Here is a 26,599-nt window from a genome sequence, read left to right as displayed (position 1 = left end):
TATTAGTTATTTGGGTTCTGGAGCTCCCAGTTAACTGTAAACCTTCTTGCTGACAAATACCAGGAATGTGTAATGCCATTAGTAATATCTAGTGCCTTCCTCACTTGAAATCTAGATCAGATTTGCCTATAAATATTCAAATACACTTGGAAGATTAATGACAGTTGTCATCCTAAATACATGACTGATCTAATGCAAGTGGTGAAGACAGGGTTTCACTTTAAAGACATTGGGTAGATTTATCCCTTCCTAGGAAATCACTTAGGTAATGTCTGCAAAGTGCTTTGCAGACAGAAAGGACTATGTAAGCACCAAATATTGCTGCCATGATTAAGAATTTAGGTAAGCATATAATGGCAAGTGGCTATTACAGACCATCAAATCAACAAGAGGAGCTGGATGAGGCATTTATAAAACCAATCTCCAAAGCACAAGACCAGGAAGTAATGGGAGCCTTTAATTACACAGACATCTGTTAGAAAAGTAATGCAGTTGTTGGAATGTGTTGGACACATTATTGTTCCAGAGGAGGTGGAGGGGACAGTTCTTTTAGACTTGAATCTGACCAACATAGAGAAACTGGTAGCAAATCTGAAGGTGAAAGGCAATTTGGGTGAAAGTGATCATGAAATAAACTTCAGGATTATAAGGAAAGGAAGGAGTGAGCAGTGGAATAAGGTCATGGGACTTAAACTCCACCCCACTTTAACAAACTCAGAGAACTGGTAGGTAAGGCCCATGGTGGGGGAGAGAATTCAGGATGGCTGGCAATTTCTCAAGGAGAAAATATTAAAGGCATAACTGCAAATTATTCTGAGGCAAAGGAAAGCTGGGAAGACTAGTGAGAGGCCAATATGGGTCTCAGGAGCTCTTTATGTAGGATTCCTTTTTGAGTGTCAAGTCATTAAAGTGGAAACATAGACAACTTGCTAAGGAGGAGTACAAAGGAATAGTACAAGCATGTATGAACAAAATGAGTTACCTGTAGCAAGGGACATAAAAGGCAGTCAGAGGGTTATTTAAATAGGAGCAAGAGATGAATAAAAGCATAGGTTCTCTATTTTGCAGGGAAGGAGAGCTAAAAGTTAAAACTGATATCAAAGCTAAGGTGTTTAACGCCTATCTTGCCTTTATCTGTACTAAAAGCTAAGGGGGACCAAATACTCAGCACAATTAATATTAACAATAAGGGGGAAGGAAATGCAAGCCAAAATAGAGAAACAGGTTAAAGAATATTTAGATGTGAGATGTAATCAAGTCAGCAGGGCCCAATGAAATTCATCTTAGGGTACTTAAGCAACCAGCTGATACAACATTGGAACTGTTACCAGCTATCTTTGAGAACTCCAGGAAGATGGGTGAGACTCTGGAGTCTTAGTGGATCACAAAGAAGATGAATCAACTATGATGCAGTTTCCAAAAAGGATAACTATTCTTGGATGTATTTACAGGAGTGTCACGTAAGACCTGAGAGGCAACTGTCCCATTCTATTGGGCCTCAGTGGAGTACTGTGTCCAATTCTAGGTACTGCACCTTAGAGACATGAATGAAACTGAGTGAGTCCAGAGCAGAAAGCAACAACAATTATAAAAGGCTGAGAACCTGTCCTATGAGGAAAGGTGTAGAGGTTTAATGTTTTCTGGTTTCTTTTTTTAAAAAAAACTGGGCATGGTTAGCCTCTAGAAAGGGGTGGGGGGGAAAGGAAACTAAATGGGCTTTAAATATGTTAAGGGCTGTTAGAAAACAGTTGATCACCATCCTCTTCATATGCCCACCAGAAGTAGGGACAAAAGTAATGGACTTAATTTGCAGCAACAGATTTTTTTTTTTAGATATTAGGAAAACCTTTCTAACTATAAATGGAGTTAAGCTCTGGAATAGCCTTCTATGGGAGTTTGTGGCATTCCCATTGCTGGAAGTTTTTTAAAAACAGGTTGGACAAACATGTCAGGGATTGTCTAGGTTTACTTGATCCTGCCACAGCACAGGGGGTTGTACTTCTAGAGGTCCCTTCTGGCTATACATTTCTATGATAATAAGATTTAAAAATAAAATGTGTCCCATATGTTAAACTATACCCTGTAACACAACCCTGCCTTTCACAAGGGCTCAGGGTCTTTTCTCTCCACTGCAGAATCCTGATTATCCCACTCCCCTCACTCACTCTTTGCTAATAAGGAGTGAGAAGAAATGAGCTTTTCAAGCATGTGTCATTAACTACCATACCGTAGAACCTCAGTTATGGAACACCTTAGGAATAGAGATTGCTGGTGGTTCTGAAACGGTTTCCACAGTATGCATCTGATGAAGTGAGCTGTAGCTCACGAAAACTTATGCTCAAATAAATTGGTTAGTCTCTAAGGTGCCACAAGTCCTCCTTTTCTTTTTGCGAATACAGACTAACATGGCTGTTACTCTGAAACCTGAAATGTTAGTAACTCTGAACAAAACATTATGGTGGTTCTTTCAGAAGTTTACAAGTGAACATTGATTTAATATATCTTTGAAGCTTTACTATGCAGAAGAAAAAAGCTACTTTCCCTTTATTTTTTAGTAGTTTACATTTAACCCAGTACTGGGGAGGTTTGTGTCTCTGCTACTGCCTGAGGGTGTATGTTGAGTTCCAAATGAAGCATGTGGTTGATTGTCAGCTCATAACTCAGACGTTCTACTGTACTTATGACCCCCACGTTTCCATCACAACAGGATACAAGCACCTTTCAAGATTTAAAAAAAACAAAAACAAACCCCAAACTTCTCACAACATCCCTGTGCGCTAGGCACTGCTAGCTCCATTTTACAATGGGGGAAACTAACCCCCAGAGAAATGAACTGACTTAAGCAAGGTTACACCAGGAGTCTACAGCAGAGCTGAATCAAAGTGTCCCGAGGCCTCGTCTCATGCCTTCACCACACGCTTAGGCTGCCCCTTCCCCTACCGTGGTTCAATACCAGGCCCTATTGCTTGGGGGGAGGAACAACAACGATCTGCATCCCAACGAGGCAGCGAGCATCCTCCCTCTCTGAGATTCCACCTCAGAGCCTGCTGCTGGGCAAGGGGCTCAAAGACCCCCCAGCGACCGGCTGCCTCCCCAAAGGCTCATCCCTGCCCCGGCTGCTGAGGGGAGCTGGGGGCCTGCCCTGCTCCGAGCACTGACCCGCCGGCGCCGGATGGGGCCCAGCTTCCCCCCCCCGCCATAAGCCGGTTTAACTCGCCAGCTGCAGGCCGCCGCCTAGAGGCCTGTCCCCCTGGCCCGGGTTTTCCCCTGGCGGGGTCCGACCACCATGAGTGGGGCGTCTGGCCCGGGCCAGGCCGGTTACCTGCTGGCTGTGGGGAATGAGCGCCGCCATCTTCCTCCCACTGACTGACTGCGGCGGGGCGGGGGGAAGGCGGAGCGAGCGCCGCCGAGGGGAGGGGGAAGGGAGCAGCAGGCACCGCAGGGAACTGGCCGGGCCTGTTCTTGCTTCAGCAGGGGGCTGAGGGCACGTGTGGCTGGACTCACTGTGCGGGTGAGGGGACTAGGAGGTCCCGCTACGATGCTGTGCAACTTCGTAACAATGAGACCGTAGCTGCTTTTAACTGAGGGTGTCAAAACATTTTACAGAATCCCCCTTTGTACAGACCATTGGGGAAACAGGCTTGCCCAAGGTCAGTTGCAGAGCCAAGCGTAACAGGCAGGAATCGTGATTTCCAGTCTCCACTTTCAGTCCCCAGAGAATGTATTTACTTCATGGAATATACTACGACAGAGTTAAGCTTAACTAAATAAACAGGTGTTTGTTCTAACAGTAAATTGGCATGCTTGTTAAAATATATTTCCACTGATAACATGAAATTCACACCCAAGGCACTTTTCAAAAATATGTTAGGGTAGGTTAAGCCTCCTTACACTTCTAAATTTTAGCTTAATCAGGTTCTACTAATCACATAAAACTGTGGCATTAGTAACTGTTTGTTCATATATTGACTGATGATTTTTTTAATTCAAGGGTTTTTATGTACTAGAGATTCCTCTCTGTCAGCTCTTTCTTCTCCAGTCACTTTTAAACACCTTAAACCTTTAAAAGGCAATGTAGTCTAATGTACAGAACAGGTGACTGGGTGTTATGACTCCTTACTCTGGGAGAGACTCCAGCATTTGTGGCTGAAGACACTTGTCACTATTCAAAGTATAGTAAAACAAGTTAATGGTCACTACAGAAACTTCTGGTTTTCTGGTTGTGTCAGCAACATACTGCAGGCAAAAAAAAAACAAACCCCACAAAAGAGACAGCCAAACATCCTTGGGTTATTTTATCTCTATCTGTCTCTCTAAAAGAACATTAAGATTGCATCTACTCCTGCCTAGCAACTTGTCGAAGTGCTGCTGCCTCATTCCCATGATTGTCTCCTTGCCTAGCCAGTCCCCATGTCCATTCCTCAGTCACCTCATCATAGTCCCTTGGCCAGCTAGACCTAGTCCCCTACTCTGCTCTCCTTATCGAAATCAGTCATCCCCCACACCCCGCTTCTCAATCCTAGTCTTCTTGCTCAGCCAGATCATCTTCTATCACTAGGCTCCACATCTGATCTGTCTTCCTGCAACCCACTCTCACTCCCATGCTTCTTTGCTGGTTCCAGGTTCAATCTGTCTGCATTCCTTCCCCATTGGTTCCCAGGTTCATTGCCTCACCAGTCCCCCTTCAAGCTCCTTGTCCAAATCTACCATCCTCTGTTATTTTCTGTACCTCTCATCAGTCCAGTACTGCTCTTGTCACTGCTGTATTAGAACCAGGCAACTTTCTCCTTCATGGTGCTTCGGCACAAGCAGGTGGAGCATTGAGTAAACAGAAGAGAATCTCTCTGTTCCTGTGTCATAGCAGCCTACAACAGTCAGGAGCAGCAATTATAGAAGTCCTGCTCAACCCTGGGCTGGAGCATGCTCAATAGTACTGGAATGTTTGGATAATAAGTCTCTACTGAGTAAGTCTAAGATTTTGCAAAGATTTATAACTTGGCTACGTGTAGCAATTTTTTCCATAGAAACAGCAAAAGACAGATCCTGCTATGTTTGCCTGGTTATTGGGGTGTTTTCAGTAGGACGGTATAGGTTTAACTTGACAGGAGTCTGTCAAGAAAAACAAGCAGAGAGGAAAAGAATGGCTCAAGATACTATTCAGCTCTTATATAGAACTTTTCATCAATAGATTTCAAAGTACTTTATAAAGGTCAGTATTATTATCCCCATTTTACAAATGGGGAAAACTGAGGCACAGAGCAGTGACATGGCTTGCCGAAGGTTACTCAGAGGCTAGTAGCAGAGCCAAGAAGAGAATCCTGCTCTATACATGAAGCAATATTGCCTTTACTTAGTCACTCCTCAGCAAACACTTGAGGGCTGTTAAGAGAATGTCAGAACCACTGGCTCCGAGGACCCTGGCTTGATTGCTAGCTGAGCCTAACATTACTGGTTTTGACCAGAAGAGTCAAAGTCTAGAAATGCAGGAGAATAAAATGCCTATAACTGGGCTTAAAAGGGTCACTCTTCAGGAGAAGGTTGTTCAGGAGAGCTAGGACTGAGACAAAGGAACCACTTTGAAGAAGTTAAACCTGCCTAGGTTACCATCAGGCAATAGTAAGCCTTTAAGTTAGACAGATTTGCATGTAGACTTTTTGCAATTTTAAAATTCTTTTCTCCTAAAAGGTTTGTTCTTTCAACAAAATAAATACATTTTTTTGCTTTAAGAAAGGTGTTTCGTCATTGTATATCACTGGTCACAGACTCCAAAAGGGAAGAGCTGCAGGCTGAACTCAGTTGGACCTCCAGGGGAAGAACAGTACATACACAGGGTTCTATAGCCCAAGGCCTGGTCTAGGAGTAGAAGAATTGTGAAATTCCACACCCAGAAGACATGAGGCCTGGCATGTCCAAAGGTGCACATAGAGATACTACAAAGGGGCCAGGGAAGCAGCTAGCCCTATAACTATGACAAGCATAATTACTACGGAAGTACTTCAAGTCTTCTTTAAGCCTTTGTAAAATGTTATGTAGAAACATACAGCATTCCTGATCTGTGAAATACCTTTGAAAAAAGTAATTTTTGAAAAATCTTTTGTGATGGAGACAAGGTGGGTGCGGTAATATTTTTGATTGGACCAACTTCTGTTGGTGAGAGAGACAAGCTTTCAAGCTCTGTGTAACCTTGAAAGCTTGTCTCTCTCACCAACAGAAGTTGGTCCAATTAAAAATATTGCCTCACCCCCCTTGACTCTCTAATATCCTGGGACCGACATGGCTACAACCCTGGATACAAATTTTGTGATGAAGGGAGAATTTAACAAACACAATTTGCAAATATTTTACATTAATATTAATGAAAGTATCAAAACAGTTTAGCTCCAAAGAGGTTCGTTACAAGACTTTTCACTGCAGAGGAACATACTGTATGCCAACAGCATCAAGAGAAATATAATGGCCCTTCTTTTAGAGGTAATTTACCAAATCCTAACTCAAATACAAAATATGTAATTTAATATATTTTAGTAAGGTTTTTTTATTGAATTATTTCAATTCCATGTTCTATTTACAGAAAACATGTTTTCTTAATGTCTTCCTGTGCTAAAATATATATATTTAAATCTCATAAAAATGAATAGTTCTAGCAAAGTTTTATTAGAGGAAGTTTTAAATATTTTCAGTTAGTTATTAAGAAAACATCTGAACCTCTATACAACAAATTAGAGAAAAGCCAAACTTTAAATATTTCTTTGAAGTCTTTTAAAATAAGAATTAAAGCTCCTCCTTCTTCAGAGTTATCCTGTTTGATTTATCCTTTCCAGATTCTTTTGGCTTTTCTACCTTCTTGTTAAACCTTTCCTTAAAACGCTTTTCTTCTTTTGCCCTTTCCCTTTTCTTTTCTTCTTCAGTCTGTTTTATGTTCATTTTCTTTTCAGGGTCCTGAAGAAATAATGAAAAGGTCAGTTCACAGTAAATATCATTTTGGGTCCAGTTCTGCCAGCTCTCTGTGTACTGAATTTACACTGAAGTCAATAGGAGGGAGTTTGCCAATAGAGGAATTGCAAGGGCCTTTATTTAGAATTGGCATCTAAACTTACTTACAGAATCATCTTTCCAAACTACGCACATAGATTATACTTTAGCAGCAAATGGTTGTTGAACTATTGGTTGACGTCTTAAAATGGAAGATCTGCTACAAGAATACAGGGGGTCAGATTCTGTCCCTGGCCCCTATACAGCCCTCCAGCAGCAACAGGGGCTTCAACAGCCAGAGGGAAAACTGTCCCCAGGGCAGAAGTTGCATAGGGCTGACATGCTCTATGCTGCCACCATAGCGGGCATGCTGGAAGCAGGAATAAATGTGTGGAGGAGTGACTGTAGTGTTCAGCATTATGGCTTTTCTAGGCTGCAGAGCAATCCATTTGCAGCCATAGGGAGGCTGATGTAAGGATGCACTGGCCACGGGAGGTGGCAGAATCTGGACATTTATTCCAGAAATAACAAACCTTAAATTATTAATAACTTAGGGATAAAATCTGACCTCAGTACAACCCTATAAAAGTCAATGGGATTGCAGGAGTTTACATGAATAATCTAATTATTATTTTGTAATTATTGAATCATAGATTACATGCCTGGCACTATTCTAAAAAAAAATATCCAAGTAAGTTCCTTGGGGCTTTAAGCAACCTTTGTGGTCTCTTGACCCTAGGCTGCTCCAAGGGCCAGAGAGGCTCCTAGCAACAAACTATTGGTGTTACTTTATTGCAGCAATGCTGTCTTGATTATCTGCAGCACTATGTGCTCTGTGACCCTTTCCCCAGCATATTCACTTCACCAGGGCTTTTGAGGGGGTCCACAGGAGGCACCCTTATGGCTGTCTTCCACAGTGTCTGCAGCAGGGGAATCCTTGCCTTGACTAGATACAGAGATTTTTAGGACCCCTTTGTACTATTCCAGCCCTTTTACCTGCAAAAAGGGGCCTGGGTGGGAGGAACAGCTCATCCATTACCTTTGTTTCACCCCAGGTGTCGTCTCCAAAGTCTTCTGCATATTGTTCATCATCTGTGATCAAGAAGTTATCAAAAATTGTTCCAGCTCTCACCTGCAATGGAAAACAAAATCACATTTTTATTTATGTTCCCTATTCATAATTTTAATTTCATTCCTTTTTATTGGTTGTTACTTAATCAGGATGATATTACTGAATATTTTCCTGTACTCAGGGCCCCCCATGTATTCCTCAAAGTCGCTGCAGAATTTGCTAAGGAATTCACCCTTGTTACAGAATCCAAAACCTTGTCTTCACTTGTTTAAACAAAATTTGTTGGTTTAGACAGCAATTCTATTTAGAGCTGGCAAGCGATTAAAAAAAATCAATCAAGATTAACAGCGTGATTAGTCGCGATTAAACAACAATAGAATACCATTTATTTTAAATATTTTTGGATGTTTACTACATTTTCAAATATATTAATTTCAATTACAACACAGAATACAAAGTGTATAGTGCTCACTTAATTTTTTTATTACAAATATTTGTACTGTAAAAAACCAAAAAATTAATTTACCTCATACAAGTACTGTAGTGCAATCTCTTTATCATGAAAGTTGAACTTACAAATGTAGAATTATGTACAAAAAAACTGCATTAAAAAGTAACACAATGTAAAACTTTAGAGCCTACAAGTCCATTCAGTCCTACTTCTTGATCAGCCAATCATTCAGACAAACAAGGTTGGTTACAATTTGCAGGACATAATACTGCTTGCTTCTTGTTTATGTCACCTGAAAGTGAGAACAGGCGTTCACATGGCACTGTTGTAGCTGGCGTTGCAAGATATTTACGTGCCAGATCTGCTAAAGATTCATATGTCCCTTCATGCTTCAACCACCTTTCCAGAGGACATGCTTCCATGCTGATGATGGGTTCTGCTTGATAACGATCCAAAGTAGTGCAGACTGACGCATGTTCATTTTCATCAAGTCAGATACCACCAGCAGAAGGTTCATTTTCTTTTTTGGTGGTTTGGGTTCTGTAGTTTCCCCATCAGAGTGTTCTCTTTTAAGACTTCTAAAAGCATACGCCACACCTCGTCCCTCTCAGATTTTGGACTGCACTTCAGATTCTTAAGCCTTGGGTCAAGTACTGTAGCTATTTTTAGAAATCTCACATTGATACCTTCATTGCATTTTGTCAAATCTGCTGTGAAAGTGTTTTTAAAGTGATCATGTGCTGCGTCATCATCCAAGGCTGCTATAACATGAAATATATCCAGGATGTGGGTAAAACAGAGCAGGAGACATACAATTCCTCCCCCAAGGAGTACAGTCACAAATTTAATTTATCCATTTTTTTTAAAACAAACATCATCAGCACGTCCTCTGGAATGGTGGCTGAAGCATGAAGGAGCATACGAATGTTTAGCATATCTGGCATGTAAATACCTTGCAATGCCAGCTACAAAAGTGCCATGCGAATGCCTGTTCTCACTTTCAGGTGACATGGTAAATAAGAAGCTGGCAGCAGTATCTCACATCAATGTAAACAAACTTGTCTGTCTTAGTGATTGACAGAATAAGAAGTAGAACTGAGTGGACTTGTAGGATCTAAAGTTTTACACTGTTTTGTTTTTGAGTGCAGTTATGTAACCAAAAAAAATCTGCATTTGTAAGTTACACTTTCATGATAAAGAGATTGCACTTCAGTACTTGTATGAGGTGAATTGCAAAATAGTTCATTTTGATTATCATTTTTACAGTGCATATATTTGTAATGAAAAATATAAAGTGAGCACTGTGCACTTTGTATTCTGTGTTGTAATTGAAAATAATATTGAAAATGTAGAAAAACATTCAAAAATATTTAATACATTTCAATTGGTATTCTAAGGTTATAAGTGTGATTAATTGTGATTAATTTGAGTTAATTGCATGAGTTAACTGTGATTGACAGCCCTAATTCTATTACTTGACTTGTCCACAATAGCTTAAGCCATGTTCAAGCATAGTTGTTAAAGTGGATTAATTATACCGTCTATGTAGAAGAGGTCCTCCTTGCTCCTGCCCTCCCCCTCTAGACTTTGCTTCTCAAATCTTTTGTATATGAATATCCTAATTTTCAAATGTACATTGCAAATAGAGCACATGCAGCTTCTACTGTGTTCAGCAGGAATTGAGGTTGCTTAATACCTCTGAAAATCAGGGCAATAATTTATACACCTCACCTATCTTTGTTGTTTATCCTTCTCTTCTCCCTGCACTGTTTACATTAACTTTTTTTAAATGAATATAGTAAACAAAAAAAGCCTATATATTGTTTCTGCCTTGACATCTGTATAAAAAAGGTACTATATTCAATCAATTTTTTTTTAAATCAGACAATCTACTTAGAAAAAGTTCTCATATACAAAAATGACTTGGCTGAGACGGTGCAGTCACTGAAATACATAGTATAGCTATATAAATAAACAAACTCAATTATGTTAAAATGCTTCCACTCTGTCTTTCTCTTAATCAGTTTAAAATAACTTGTAGATCTGGTATTATACTTGTATAAAAATTAAATGAAGTGAATAAACAGCTGAGAAACAGAATGCTTAAAGTTAACTCAGACAAAAATGTTTTTAAGCAATGTCATGAACTGATAGCAAACTATCACTTTGATAGAGGTGAAAAAAACACCCAGAAAATCAGAACAAGTACTTTGGATTGTGTAAGGCAAGGGGCTCAGTGATCAGTAGGAATTCCAATGGAAATTATATTTCAGGGGTGGCTGAACTGCAGTTTGCGAGACCTATGTGGCTCTTTTACAGTTAAAGTGCAGCTTGCGGAGATCTACCCCTTCCTCTCCCCCTACCAGACAGGGTGGGGCGGAAGGGCCCTCAGGGCGTCTGTCTTGCTGTGGGGTGGTGGGGCTAGGAGCTTCTTCCCAATGGGGAGGGGCGTCTCAGGGCTTCAGCCCTGTGGGAGATGCCTGCCAGGGCTTAAGACCCCACTCCCCAAAGGGCTAAAGCCCTTAGGCCCACCACCCCACTGCAGGGCAGAAGCCCCGAGTCCTGGTAAACACATCCGATTCTCGAACTTCTGAAGATTATCGTATGCAGCTCAGAGGGTCAGTAAGTTTGGCCACCCCTGTTGTATTTAAAAGAATGGAGCTCTTGAATAAAATATTGAACTGTTTTTAACAAAAATATTCTGATTTCTTTTACCACTATCTATAGGTTTAAAAGATATTTGTGACCAACTATGCTCCCAGGCTAAAACCAAGTTATAAATCCTCAAAATTAGTTTTAATACAAAAAGCTTAATAAAACTTTTGCTTGGTGAATGTGTAAACACATACTTCATAAGTGTTTATAAAATTATAAATTGAGAAGAACAGTTTATGTCCCTCATTTGTTAGTACATCTGGAGATAATTATGATTTAAACAAATGGCTAAAAATACCTATTGAAATGAGGGCATGTTGAAAATATAGGCATGATCTAACTCCCAACTCACTAGATGATGTGTATATGCAAGGGCAGAACATACTGTTGCATAGTTAAGGATAGGAAGCTCTTTCATTTCCAGTTTCTGTAATAATTAAAAACAACTCACCTGCCAAAGGTCTAGTCCAATGATGCTAATGTTTTCATAGCTATAGATATTGAAGTCTGGTGAGTAGTTTGGGTTTTCAATCTGTGGACAGGGCCAAACTCCTTTATAATTTGGGTTATCAATCTTCCTTGGTTTCCATTCACCCTGTAACAAACCACATGTTCTGAATATTATCACCAAAAGAATAGTCAACTGGAACATGTTATGCATAAATAGAATGATTTATACTCTGTATAATGGATTCTTGATCAGAGGAGGTTGCCATTCTCCATTTGTTGCATTATCCCAATCTTCAGGTTTCTCAGCAGTAGTATCCAGAATGTATTCAGGTTCATCCCAATCCTTTAAAAATATCCAGAGGATAAAGGAAGTAAAATTATCTGGGCTTTATATTCGTACCATGAGGCAAGATGCCATATTGGTTCCCCAACCAATTCAGCTGTGAAAGATTTTTTTTATCATATAATTTTAATAAACAGATCTTTTCAGGAAAAGGAAACCCTCACATACTGACCAATTCAGTATGTATCAAGGTGCTCTTTGCATAATCTGGACAAAAAGGGAAAACTAGAAAATGAATATTAAAATTTATATTTAGAACCTTGATTTATTGTTAAAGCTTGGGGTGGCCTAGTGTAGTGTTAGGCAATGCCAAATCAGAGATTTGGATTCAATCTCTTGTCCTGGTCATTTGTGTCCTGAATTGTCAGAAGTTGGGCTTGCTGGAAGGGGCTTTTGATTAAATCCTAACCTCATTATGCATGTTTACCCAATCAGAACCTATGAAGATTGCTCATATAAGCAGGCTAACAGAGGGTTAATTGTTTGGGGCTGTAATTAACATGATAAGGCAACTCACTGTAGGTCTAATCCAAAACACATTAAAGGCAATCTGATCCTCTCCTCATATAAGCAACCCTCATCATCTTGTCATGTAATTTTTCAAATGACAAGAAAATTTCAGTTACTAATATAGTGTATATATCTAAGGAATGGATGGGGCACTTTCTGTTAGCCTTGATAACAGGCCAACTTTGGTACAGAGATGTGCAGCAGTGGAGCTGGGTATCTCCAAATTTAGGGTCCTTGCAAAGCACTTCTGAGTTAAATAATCGTATTTTCATGACATGCAGCTGCTATGCACAGAGAACACCTTGGCCCAGAGAAGTTTCTCCAGGTTCAATTTCACTGTGTACTGGAAGTAGCTCTACCTGATGATATGAATAATAGTAACAAATCTGTGTTCAATTATAATGAAATAATTAGATATTTCTGACATTTATGTGCTTCCTCAAAAATGCAGGACAGAGGAATATTCAGGAAAAAGAAACCACCTCAGGCTTGACATCATTGGGATCAGCAATTTGGGGTACATCATCCCAATCCTTGGGTTTCTTTGCTGTAGGATCATTTATTTTCCTTGGTGGCAAGAAATCCCAATCATCTTCTAAGGTGCCGGATTCAAGTATTTCATTATCAATTTTTACTTCATAAGTCTGATCTGGTCTTAAAATCAGTGTATACAAATGAGTGAATCCATCAACCTATAAATTTTAAAGAAAGGAAGTTAACTGTTTTCTGAGCCATTTAGAAGTATCACTAAAACATGTAGGTTTTAGAACCAGTTTTGCATCAGAATCACACTACTGCAGAAAATCCATTATAAACAGGCTCAAACAAAAAAAATTCGCAAGGACTTTTATACTGGCTAAACATGAAAAGTTATTTATACAAAAAGCAATCTACTTTGCCAGCAATCTTGTATGTTTCCTCTGCTATTTTTGAACATATATATGTTTGAATAACAGCTTTCTCCCTTTTTAGCCATTTTCTCATGCTTAGACTTGCAGTAAAGACATAACACTTTGTGAATGGCATCTTAAATCTTGCCTTTGAAATGCCTGTCGTCATAAATTTGGCATTAAGAGTTGTTTGCAGGATTATGCAAGATAAAAAAGTTTAAGTCAAATATGTCTGATCATTTTGAAAAAGCAGCAAGAGAAAAAGGTAACTGAGTCTACATTTTAAATGTGAAACATCTGAACTTTTTCCCCTTTGTGAAAGTCTCTGTCTTGACTCTAAACTAAATGGCATGAAGGGGCAGGAGGGAAAGCTTTGAACTGTTACTGACTTACTCTTCTGTGTGGCAGTCAGAGCAGCATTGATGGAGTCCAAAGTAAGCACTGTCTATCCCGGCTTGGCCATAGGAAGAGTTATAATATAGAGAGCATAAGGTGGATAGTGATGGAAAGGGTATATAAAACAACCACAATCCAAAAATACCTTACTAATTTATGACAGGTTTCAGAGTAACAGCCGTGTTAGTCTGTATTCGCAAAAGGAAAAGGAGTACTTGTGGCACCTTAGAGACTAGCCAATTTATTTGAGCATGAGCTTTCGTGAGCTACAGTTCACTTCATCGGATGCATACCGTGGAAATTGCAGAAGATATTATATACACACAGAGAATATGAAACAATACCTCCTCCCACCCCACTGTCCTGCTGGTAATAGCTTATCTAAAGTGATCATCAAGTTGGACCATTTCCAGCACAAATCCAGGTTTTCTCACCCTCCGCCCCCCCCCCCCCCCCCAATTCACTCTCCTGCTGGTAATAGCCCATCCAAAGTGACAACTCTCTTCACAATGTGCATTATAATCAAGGTGGGCCATTTCCTGCACAAATCCAGGTTCTCTCACCCCCCCCCCCCTTCCCGGGACACACACACACAAACTCACTCTCCTGCTGGCAATAGCTCATCCAAACTGACCACTCTCCAAGTTTAAATCCAAGTATAACCAGAACGTCTGGGGGGGGGGGGGGGAGGGGGTAGGAAAAAACAAGGGGAAATAGGCTACCTTGCATAATGACTTAGCCACTCCCAGTCTCTATTTAAGCCTAAATTAATAGTATCCAATTTGCAAATGAATTCCAATTTCCACGGTATGCATTCGATGAAGTGAGCTGTAGCTCACAAAAGCTCATGCTCAAATAAATTGGTTAGTCTCTAAGGTGCCACAAGTACTCCTTTTCTTTTTACTAATTTATATCCCAGACAAAAACAAAGATGTACTTTCAACCTTAGCTCTTATCAGTAAGTTAAGGGTGAAAAACATTACAGGGATGTTGTAACTATACCAAAAGAAAGCATTACAAATCCAGGAAATTCAGTTAAGGTTACACTTAGAAATTCAAACGTTAAACTAAGAAATGCACAATATAAGGTTCTAAAGCAACCTGAAGTCTGCCCTGTAGTGATGCCATGTGATAACCATACAACAAGAGTAAATCATTTTAATGTTTGTAGTCCAAAATTAGATTAAATTAATTTTTTTAAGACTTTAGATTTTTTTTTCCCTCCCAATATAAAAGTCAGTGGTTCTCAATCTTTCCAGACTACTGTACCCCTTTCAGGAGTCTGATTTGTCCTGCATACCCCAAGTTTCACCTCACTTAAAAGCTACAGGGGGCCCTGCGAAGCTAAAATACATGCTTCAGCCTCCGCTGGAGCTTGGGTTGAAGAATATAATTTAGCTTTGCAGGGCTGCCTGTGGCATTGCCCTGCTTGCCACCCCCTAATGCCAGCCCTGCACTTGCAACCCCCCTAAGCCCCATCCTATGACCCTGCTGGGGAGGGGGGTCACAATCCCCCAGGTTGCGAAACATTGATCTAGATGAGTTGGTGTACCCCTTGGAAGACCTCTGTGTACTCCCAGGGGTAAGTGCACCTGTCATAAATATAAAGGGAAGGGTAAACACCTTTAAAATCCCTCCTGGCCAGAGGAAAAACCCTTTCGCCTGTAAAGGGTTAAGAAGCTAGGGTAACCTCGCTGGCACCTGACCAAAATGACCAATGAGGAGACAAGATCCTTTCAAAAGCTGGAAGGGGGAAGAAACAAAGGCTCTCTCCGTCTGTGTGATGCTTTTGCAGGTTCAGAACAGGAATGGAGTCTTAGAACTTAGTAAGTAATCTAGCGAGATATGCGTTAGAGAGAACAGGAATCTACATTCCATTCAGCACAGCTTATTTTCTCAGTCATTTAAAGAAAACAGAATCTAACGCATATCTCGCTAGATTACTTGCTAAGTTCTAAGACTCCATTCCTGTTCTGAACCAGCAAAAGCATCACACAGACAGAGAGAGCCTTTGTTTCTCTCCCCTTCCAGCTTTTGAATGGATCTTGTCTCCTCATTGGTCATTGTGGTCAGGTGCCAGCGAGGTTATCCTAGCTTCTTAACCCTTTACAGGCTAAAGGGTTTTTCCTCTGGCCAGGAGGGATTTTAAAGGTGTTTACCCTTCCCTTTATATTCATGACAGCACACCTGGTTGAGACCCACTGATATAAGTGATGTAAGCTTGGAGGAGCATATGCTGTATTTTTCAAACACAAGAATGAGGTTGAAGCCCTGCTTTAAATGCAAAATGGAACTCAAACTTAACTAAAGGAGTACCTGTGGCACCTTAGAGACTAACCAATTAATTTGAGCATAAGCTTTCGTGAGCTACAGCTGTAGCTCACGAAAGCTTATGCTCAAATTAATTGGTTAGTCTCTAAGGTGCCACAAGTACTCCTTTTCTTTTTGCGAATACAGACTAACACGGCTGTTACTCTGAAACTTAACTACTGAGTTGTAACTAGTGCCTCCATAATGTGTTTAATATGACAGATCTTTAAATTATTATTTAGTGAGAGTGCCTCTTTAAAGTTATCTAAATGCAGCTATTAGGTGAATTTTAACATAACTAATTTCAGGAATTTCAACAAACTTTTATATTCTAGCATTTACCTTGCATCGGATTCGTTTCTTCATTGGATAAGGTTTACTCTTATAATTTAAAATAACATGGACTTTCTTTGTTTCAGATCCACAAATATCTGGTCCTACAAAAAATTTCATACTGTCTATTCTTAACTTCTTTATACATACACAGTTTGCTTATCTCATGTCTTTTTTTTTTTTTTTTTAATGCCAGTAGACAGCCCTCAATTCCACATGCCGCTGGATGGATTCCCATTTTTGCTTGCATTGCTTCTCTTCCAATCTCTAGACCTGCCTCAAAATTATATTCTGATTTTACTAACCAAACACTGTTTTAGGGTTTGATTCTCCTGCAGTCCTAATACAGGCAAAAAATCATATAGAAATCCACTACCAACCGCAGTTACCCATGGCCTATATCATAATACATATTTATAGAACTATCTGTGTGACAGACTGGCTATTCATCTGATAAGTCTTTGGACTAAAGCTTACTCTGAGATACACAAGTCCAATTCCCAATTAATGGGAGTTACATGTGAATATATGAGGTGTAGCGGGATGGACACCCGCTCCTGCCCTGAAGGGCTTGAAATCAGCCCTGGGAGAGGGCTTAGGCTGTAAGCTGGCTGCTGCTAGGGAAAGCAGCAACCCTCAGCTGATTGGGGAAACAGCCACAGCTATGGCCATGCCCCAATCAGGGACCAGCCGGCCTTTATAAGAGGGCAGTGGGCCAGGAGGCCACAGTCTGTCTGTCTGTCGAGAGGGAAGGGCCTGACTGCTGGGAGCTGAGCAGGGTACCTAAAGTGGAGCAGGGCTAGGGAAATGCCAGAGGAACTGGAGAGCTCTGGCCCGAGAAACCCCCAGGCTGCAGGCCTTGATGAAGGCTTAGGAAAAGGGTACTGGGGTTTCAGAGGGCAGCCCAAGGGTAGGCCGAAGCAGCAGCTCTAGACCCTCCTTGCCGATGATGAGTGGCAAGTATACTGCAGTCTGCCCCAGGGAGCAGGGGCTAGATGGTGACTGACAGTAGCAAAGACTGAGGTGAGGTGGGGATAGAGAGTGGGGATTCCCTGGGGGGGGGACCCAGATCTGTGGAGGTACTGCCAGGGGGCAGCATCCCGGTGTGGAAGGGGCACCGGGGTCTGGGAGGGACTTGGGGCCTAGTGGCAAGTGGGACACCAACCTGCAGAGGGCACTCCGGAGGCTGGAAACGCTAATTCCCTGGACAACCAGCAGGAGGTGCCGCAGGGGTGAATCCCACCCTGTCACATGAGGGCAAATTTTGGACCATCATTGGGATTACCAAAAGCCCTATGATGAAATAATCTTACTGGACATTTGGTTTAATTCTAAAAACACTCATTTGTGTCCCTTAATCAGTTAAGAATGTTAAATCATTTCTAATTTCAATTTGTATTTTGACAATTTATGCTTAAAAATATCTGAACCACAGAGGTGCTGAATTGCTGACCAGTCACAGGATTTTAATCTTATTAGGGAAGTCTTGTATTAAATCTTTTGCTGTACCAGTTCTAGATCTGTCTTTGAAGAACTGTGCAGCTATTGTGACAATATTTTAGCAATGCACATGTAACTAAACTCACCAAACATAATGTAATACTGTGAATCTCCACTCATATTTTTCTGATCCAAGTTTGAAGAAAAGATCTTAACATATCCACCACCACAATCTATCTTCTGCTCATGTTTTACTGTGTACTGAATGACCAGAGATCTTCCTTTATTGCTAAACGGTTTAAATCGTGATGAAATGGCATAAAATTTAGAATTTTCACTAGTTTGCAGACCTATAAAGACATTAATATTTGCATATGGTAACACAATACTTATGTTTTGTTTTCATCTGCTATTAATAAAATAAGTTTTAATTACATTAGAATAAGAATGCAGGACCTCTCTTAAGGCAAATAAATTAACATTGATTTAAAAAAAACTATCAACTGGATGTTTGCAAAAAACTCATGGATTCAGCTTTCTTCATTTAAATTGAAAGTAGGGAACAAGTCCTCCTGTCATTTACACTGTTATACATTTGGAGTAATTCTGTGGCACTAAACTTACTTTGGCTTTACAACAGTGTAATCAACAGTAGAATTTAGCCTTATCATATTCCTCGCCAAACTAATGCTAGACGTACTAAAATCAGCCAATTTTAAACATTGACAAAACATCACATGCAAAAAAATGACCTAACCAGACAGTTTTAAATGAAATCACAAAAAACAGTTAGCACTTAATATATGTGAATTAATAATTTGTGTAAAAAAAACCAAACAGCAAAACATGTTTTTAATTTGTATCATAAGTGATCCATAAACATGAGAAAATCTTTGAGGGGGGTAAACAAATGGGGGGGAGAAGGGTGATCCAGTGGACATAGTGTACTTGGACTTTCAGAAAGCCATTGACAAGGTCCCTCCCTCACCAAAGGCTCTTAAGCAAACTAAAAAAAGAAAAGGAGGACTTGTGGCACCTTAGAGACTAACAAATTTATTTGAGCATAAGCTTTCGTGAGCTACAGCTCACTTCATCAGATGCATTCAGTGGAAAAAGCAAATTAAGTAGTCATGAGATAAGAGGGAAGGTTCTCTCATTGAAAAGTGGTAAATAGCAGGGTCCCCCCCAGGGATCTGAACTGGGACCACTGCTGTTCAATGTATTCGTAAGTGATCTGGAGAAAGGGGCAAACAGTGAGGTGGCAAAATTTGCAGACGATACAAAATGACTCGAGAGTTAGGTCCAAAGCTGACTGTGAAGAATTAGAGAGGAATCTCACAAAACTGGTTGACTAGGCCACAAAATGGCAGATGAAATTCAATGTTGATAAATGGAAAGTAATGCACATGGAGAAAAAAATAATCCTAACTGTACAGTACATACAAAATGATGGGGTCTAAATTAGCTGTTACCACTGAAGAAAGAGAGATCATGGAGTCATTGTGGATTGTTTGCTGACAACGGCTCAACATGCAGCGGCCGTCGAAAAAGCTAACTGACTATTAGGAACCATTAGAAAAGAGATAGAAAATATCAATCTTATATCTTAACACCACTAATCTAGATATTAAAAAAAATTCATGGTATGCCTACACCTTGAATACTGTATGTGCAGTTTTGGTCACCCAATCTCAAAAAAGATATTTGAATTGGAAAAAGTAAAAGAATAGCAACAAAAATGCTTAGGGGTATGGAACAGCTTCCATATGAGGAGAGATTAAAAAAGACTGGGACTGTTTATCTTAGAAAAGAGATGACAAAGGAGGGATGTGATAGAGGTCTATAAAGTCACAAATGGTATGGAAAAAGTGAATAAGGAAGTGTTTACTCCTTCCCATAACACAAGAACCAGGGGTCACCCTATTAAATTAATAGGCAACAGGTTTAAAACAAACAAGGAAGTACTGCTTCACACAATGCAGAGTCAACCTGTGGAACTCAATGTCCGTGGATGTTGTGAAGGCCAAAACTATAACTGGGTTCAAAAAAGAATTAGGTAAATTCATGGAAGATAGGTACATTAATGGCAATTAGCCAAGATGATCAGGGATACACCACCATATTTTGGTGTTCCTAGGGTGACCAGATGTCCCAATTTTGGGGGGTTGCTTTTTTTTTTTTAAATATAGGCGCCTATTACCCGCCCCACCTCCTGTCCTGATTTTTTTTTACACTGGCTATCTGGTCACCCTAGGTGTTCCTAAACCTGTGAGTGCCAGACAGAGGATGGATCATTCAATAAATTGTCCTGTTCATTCCCTCTGAAGCATCTGGCACCGTCCACGGTCAGAAAACATGATACTGGGCTAGGTGGACCCTTGTTCTGATCCAGTATGGCCATTCTTATGTTTTCCTTCTATGGTACCTATCTTAGATGTTTCTGTCATTCTAGTATGTAAGCACTTTATGGATTTCACGTAAGCCTTATAATGGCTTATATGCAACTCCTCAGTTTTATTTATGAGCTCTCTAAATGTGCTGAGAATGCACGTGGGTTTATATTACTTATTTTTATATATTTATATTACCAGAAGACCTACATACCCTAGTCATGGACCAGGACCCCATTGTGCTAGGTGCTATATAAACACAGAGCAAAAAAGATGGTCCATGCCCCAAAAAGCTTACAATCTAAATCTAAGAGGAGAGACAACAGATGGCCACAAACAGAGGAATACAAGGAGACAATATTCGTCAGCATGATAGGCAGTGGTATCAGCACACCAGCAGCCTAACCATTGTCAAGTTTTTTGTAGGCATCACTGGGTTGAGTTCAGGATCCTGACGCAGGGAAGAAAGGTAAGCAGCAGGATACGGACCCTGGACTTCAGGAAAGCAGACTTCGACTCCTTCAGGGAACGGATGGCCAGGATCCCCTGGGGGACTAATATGAAGGGGAAAGGAGTCCAGGAGAGCTGGCTGTATTTCAAGGAATCCCTGTTGAGGTTACAGGGACAAACCATCCCAATGAGTCGAAAGAATAGTAAATATGGCAGGCGACCAGCTTGGCTTAATGGTGAAATCCTAGCGGATCTTAAACATAAAAAAGAAGCTTACAAGAAGTGGAAGGTTGGACATATGACCAGGGAAGAGTATAAAAATATTGCTCGGGCATGTAGGAATGATATCAGGAGGGCCAAATCGCACCTGGAGCTGCAGCTAGCAAGAGATGTCAAGAGTAACAAGAAGGGTTTCTTCAGGTATGCTGGCAACAAGAAGAAAGCCAAGGAAAGTGTGGGCCCCTTACTGAATGAGGGAGGCAACCTAGTGACAGAGGATGTGGAAAAAGCTAATGTACTCAATGCTTTTTTTGCCTCTGTCTTCACTAACAAGGTCAGCTCCCAGACTGCTGCGCTGGGCATCACAAAATGGGGAAGAGATGGCCAGCCCTCTGTGGAGATAGAGGTGGTTAGGGACTATTTAGAAAAGCTGGACGTGCACAAGTCCATGGGGCTGGACGAGTTGCATCCGAGAGTGCTGAAGGAATTGGCGGCTATGATTGCAGAGCCATTGGCCATTATCTTTGAAAACTCGTGGCGAACGGGGGAAGTCCCGGATGACTGGAAAAAGGCTAATGTAGTGCCAATCTTTAAAAAAGGGAAGAAGGAGGATCCTGGGAACTACAGGCCAGTCAGCCTCACCTCAGTCCCTGGAAAAATCATGGAGCAGGTCCTCAAAGAATCAATCCTGAAGCACTTGCATGAGAGGAAAGTGATCAGGAACAGCCAGCATGGATTCACCAAGGGAAGGTCATGCCTGACTAATCTAATCGCCTTTTATGATGAGATTACTGGTTCTGTGGATGAAGGGAAAGCAGTGGATGTATTGTTTCTTGACTTTAGCAAAGCTTTTGACACGGTCTCCCACAGTATTCTTGTCAGCAAGTTAAGGAAGTATGGGCTGGATGAATGCACTATAAGGTGGGTAGAAAGCTGGCTAGATTGTCGGGCTCAACGGGTAGTGATCAATGGCTCCATGTCTAGTTGGCAGCCGGTATCAAGTGGAGTGCCCCAAGGGTCGGTCCTGGGGCCGGTTTTGTTCAATATCTTCATAAATGATCTGGAGGATGGTGTAGATTGCACTCTTAGCAAATTTGCGGATGATACTAAACTGGGAGGAGTGGTAGATACGCTGGAGGGGAGGGATAGGATACAGAAGGACCTAGACAAATTGGAGGATTGGGCCAAAAGAAATCTGATGAGGTTCAATAAGGATAAGTGCAGGGTCCTGCACTTAGGACGGAAGAATCCAATGCACCGCTACAGATTAGGGGCCGAATGGCTAGGCAGCAGTTCTGCGGAAAAGGACCTAGGGGTGACAGTGGATGAGAAGCTGGATATGAGTCAGCAGTGTGCCCTTGTTGCCAAGAAGGCCAATGGCATTTTGGGATGTATAAGTAGGGGCATAGCGAGCAGATCGAGGGACGTGATCGTCCCCCTCTATTCGACATTGGTGAGGCCTCATCTGGAGTACTGTGTCCAGTTTTGGGCCCCACACTACAAGAAGGATGTGGATAAATTGGAGAGAGTCCAGCGAAGGGCAACAAAAATGATTAGGGGTCTAGAACACATGACTTATGAGGAGAGGCTGAGGGAGCTGGGATTGTTTAGTCTGCAGAAGAGAAGAATGAGGGGGGATTTGATAGCTGCTTTCAACTACCTGAAAGGGGGTTCCAAAGAGGATGGCTCTAGACTGTTCTCAATGGTAGCAGATGACAGAACGAGGAGTAATGGTCTCAAGTTGCAGTGGGGGAGGTTTAGATTGGATATTAGGAAAAACTTTTTCACTATGAGGGTGGTGAAACACTGGAATGCGTTACCTAGGGAGGTGGTAGAATATCTTTCCTTAGAGGTTTTTAAGGTCAGGCTTGAAAAAGCCCTGGCTGGGATGATTTAACTGGGAATTGGTCCTGCTTCGAGCAGGGAGTTGGACTAGATGACCTTCTGGGGTCCCTTCCAACCCTGATATTCTATGATTTGATCACAGCAAAGGAGAGTTTTGAGGAGGGTTTTTAAAGTGGATAATGAGGTGGCTTTGCAGATGTTTATACAAGTACTTCTCAAGCGTGAGGGGGAGCATGGGATAAAACCCCAATGTGCTTATTTAAAAATTTAACAAGTTGGTGATGAAGGTTGCCATCATGGGCCAATCAGAAGTGAGAGTCAACAGCTTGATAGTGAATGAGATGATAGGTAGAGCTGATACAGAATATGCAGGGCCTGAAAAGTTAAAATAAGCAACTTATATTTGATGTGACTGAGATGGGGAGCCAGTGGAGGGTTGACATGATCAAAACAATGGGGTAAATAACATTATCTTTATTGCAGCTTTCTGAATGGAGATGAGCAGGGCAACACTGCATTTGTTAAGGAAATTGCAGTAATCAAGACGCAAGATGAGAGCTTAGACAAGAGTTTTAGCTGTGTGGATGTATCTTAGCTATATTATGCAGAAAAAAATCAGTAAGATTTAGCTTGGATGTGAAGACCTACAGAGACATCCATACAGAAGATGATCTCCAGGCTAGGGGCCCGAGTGAGTGACAGACAGGATATTGTCACCATCCACAGTGATCAAGAAAGGAGATAGAAGGAATGGCATGGATGAAAGATTAGGAGCTTTGCTTTAGCCATGTTGAGCTTGATCTGATATCTAGACATCAACAAGGAAATGTCAGAGAAACAGATTGAGATTTTAGTTTGTACAGGAGATAAAGATGGAGTAGAGAAGTAGATCTGAGAGTCACCAGATGGAGTTGAATTTATGTTTGCAGATAAGATTACTCAAAGATCAGGTGTAGAGGGAGAAGTGAAGGAGACCAAGGGCAGAGCCCTCTGGAAACCCCGCATAAAGTTGGAAGGTGAATGAGGAGAATCATCTGAAGGACACAATGAATAAAGAGATTAGAGAGGTAGGAAGAGAACCAGGAGAAGACAGTCATGGAAGCCAAGGGAGGACAAGATTTCAAGAACAACATGTCAATTATTAACAACGTATGCAGTCCTAATAACACATTTTAAATGAAATGCACAAACCTTTATCTCTGACTGCATCTCCATAAAACTTTCCAGCTGTTAGTCTAAATTTCCCATAATTGGATTTATATTGAGAATTTATCCATCTGTCTTGCCATTTAACTGTTAAATGATATTAAATATTAGTAATCTGATACCAATAGAAACATTTAGGCCACTAAATAAATTAAAACGACACAGACAAGGTCTCTCAAATTTTAAAACTTTTTGAAACATACTTTTATATACAAAAACTCCTCAGAAGTTTGAAAATGAAATCTGTTCCGTTACTCATTATTACCTTTTGTTATAGAGTAAATGAATCAGAATTATAGGCCTGGAAGGGACCTCAGGTGGTCATCTAATCCAGTCCCCTGCACTCGTGGCAGAAGAGTAATGGACTGTTCACACTAACTTTTTTTTAAAGCATTTATTTCAGGGGAAGAAAGGTGAAACTACTTATAAAGAATTGAGTGAAATTTCTAAAGCAAAAAAAGTGGGGGCAAATCTTGATAGGCCCCAACTATCAAGGGATAAAAGTGTCTTCAGCAACTTCTCAAAGGGCCAGAAGTGACAGATCTGGTCTTCCAGTGAAGTGGATCTGAACTGAACAAAGCAGAACACGATGAGGTGTATTCAAGACAGGAGGCTGCTTAATAGGGTGGTGTGGAACACAAGTTTGCTGCCTCTAATCTGCAGCCAGTACATCCTGTACAATAACCGCTTCAGACTCAGTGTGCTGAGAAGGGCTGAACTAAGTTACCTATTTATTCAGGACCTCTCTGAGTCCCAGACTCTTCCCATATTCCCTAGGGATCACTCCTTTCTAAAAACTTCTCCCCAACCTGGGATTCTCCGTTCACCCAGCAGGAATTGCACCCCCAACTCTCATGGCCTTAGAAATTCCTCAACCCTTTAATTAGGGTTGGCAGGTGTCCAGTTTTTGAGCGGAATGCCTGGTCAAAAAGGGACCCTGGCAGCTCTGGTCAGCACTGCTGACCAGGCCGCTAAAAGTCCAGTCAGCAGTGCAGCGGGGCTAAGGCAGGCTCCCTGCCTGCCCTGGCTCCACAGAGTTCCCGGAAGTGGCCGGCATGTCCCTGCGGCCCTTAGGTGAAGGGGCGATCATAGGCGCTGACTCTGTGGGTGCTCTGGGGCTGGAGCACCCACAGGGAAAAATTAGTGGGTGCTCTGCATCCTCCCCTGAGCGTGCTGCATCCCTGCTCCTCCACCTACATCCCAAAGCTTGCTGCGGCCAAACAGCTGTAGCAAGCTCTGGGAGGGAGGGGGGAGGAGCGCAAACATGGCGCGCTCAGGAGAGGAGGCAGGGAAGAGGTTGGGCCGGGGCAGAGATGGAATAGAAGTCAGCACTTATGGGGGCGATCAGGGAAGCTCCGTGCACTGCCCCCACCCTGTGTACTGGCTCCCCACCTCCCATTGGCTGGGAATCCCGGCCAATGGAAGCTGCAGGGGTGGCACCTACAGGCACGGGCAGCACACACCATGCAGAGCCTCCCACTTGCCCCATGCCTAGGAATCAGACATGCCATCCGCTTCTGGGGGCAGCGCAGAGCCAGGGCAGGCAGGGAGCCTGCCTTAGCCCCACTACTCCGCCGACTGGGAGGCACCTGAGGTAAGCACTGTGTGGCTGGAGCCCAAACCCCCACCCCACCCCTGGCCCAGATTGGAACCCCCTCCCCAAGCCCAGCCCTGAGCCCACTCCCACACACCAAACCCCTTGGCCCCAGCCCAGAGACCCCTCCTGCCCCCCTAATCCCTGGCTCCACACCAGAGTCTACACCCCCAGCCAGAGCCCTCATCCTCTCCTGCACCCCAACCCCCTGCCCCAGTCTGAAGCCCCCTCACGCACACCTAACCCCTCATTTCTAGCCCCACACCGGAGCCCTCACTCCCTCCCACACCAGCCCCAGCCCAGTGAAAGTGAGTGAGGATAGGGGAGAGTGGGTGATGGACAGGGGGAATGGAGTGAGGTGGAGGGTGGGGCCTCAGAGGTGAGGCAGGGCAAAGGTGTTCAGTTTTGTGTGATTAGAAAGTTGGCAACCCCACCCTTAATCGCTCTCGGAAATTCCCTTTCCCCTCAGGACTCGCATACCACAGTGAGATGGGGGCGTCAATGGGCACTTTCCCACTGCCCCTACCCCACCCAGGTTCATCGCCACCTATCAACCCAACCTCTTGGACACACTCCCCTTTCCTCAGAGAACTCCCCCAGGCTCGCCCCATCCTCTCGCCGATCTCCACCGGACTCCCTCCTGGGTCACCTCCATCCATAAACTGCTCCCGGAAATACACGACGGCGTGGGCAGCGCTCAGCGCTGCCCAGAAGAGCAGGGCGAGGCCCAAGGGCCCCATTTCTCGGCCGATCCCGCTTTCCCCCCCGCAGGGAAGCCGTCTTCGCCCGAGCAGCCCGGGAACCACAGTAACCGAACCAAACGCCGTCGCCAGCTAATCTGCCGGTGCTCGCCCGCCCGCCCGACCTCCCTCGCGCCTCAGGCCGAAGTCACAGTTGATTGGTCCTTGCCCTCGCGCCAGTTTGGCGCTGTTTGATTCGTATTCTCGCGCCTCCTGGTGGAGAGGGCTCTGATTGGTTTAGAGCCATGAAGGAGCGCGGACTGTCCGGCACCACCTGCCGGTCCGGCCCGCCCACTTCCGGCCGTAATGTGTGCCGGGACTGGTAGTCTGCGC

General features: G+C 42.4%; 2 protein-coding genes across 8 annotated transcripts in view; both read right to left on the bottom strand.

The window, feature by feature from the left end:
• Positions 1 to 3,374, bottom strand: part of EPS15L1 (epidermal growth factor receptor pathway substrate 15 like 1) — an 81,335-nt gene extending 77,961 nt beyond the window's left edge. For all 7 annotated transcript variants that reach the window (XM_073324396.2, XM_073324397.2, XM_073324398.2 and 4 more), the window contains exon 1: positions 3,323 to 3,374. In XM_073324396.2, coding sequence (XP_073180497.2) covers positions 3,323 to 3,352 — 30 coding nt within the window. In that variant the 5' untranslated portion in view covers positions 3,353 to 3,374. The remainder of the gene's footprint in view (positions 1 to 3,322) is intronic.
• Positions 3,375 to 6,771: 3,397 nt separating this feature from the next.
• On the bottom strand, positions 6,772 to 26,363 carry CALR3 (calreticulin 3). Its single transcript, XM_073324578.2, has 9 exons — positions 26,176 to 26,363; positions 23,918 to 24,019; positions 17,969 to 18,172; positions 16,392 to 16,486; positions 12,936 to 13,145; positions 11,830 to 11,943; positions 11,602 to 11,745; positions 8,012 to 8,104; positions 6,772 to 6,939 (listed from the first exon to the last, which is right to left on the bottom strand). Exons 1-9 carry the CDS (start codon positions 26,264 to 26,266, stop codon positions 6,772 to 6,774), a joined length of 1,221 nt encoding a protein of 406 aa, XP_073180679.1. The 5' UTR covers positions 26,267 to 26,363.
• Positions 26,364 to 26,599: the final 236 nt, after the last annotated feature.

The sequence above is a fragment of the Lepidochelys kempii genome, chromosome 25 (genome assembly GCF_965140285.1).
Source record: "Lepidochelys kempii isolate rLepKem1 chromosome 25, rLepKem1.hap1, whole genome shotgun sequence".
Classification (NCBI taxonomy): domain Eukaryota; kingdom Metazoa; phylum Chordata; order Testudines; family Cheloniidae; genus Lepidochelys; species Lepidochelys kempii.
This window is presented reverse-complemented; position numbering and strand designations above follow the sequence as displayed.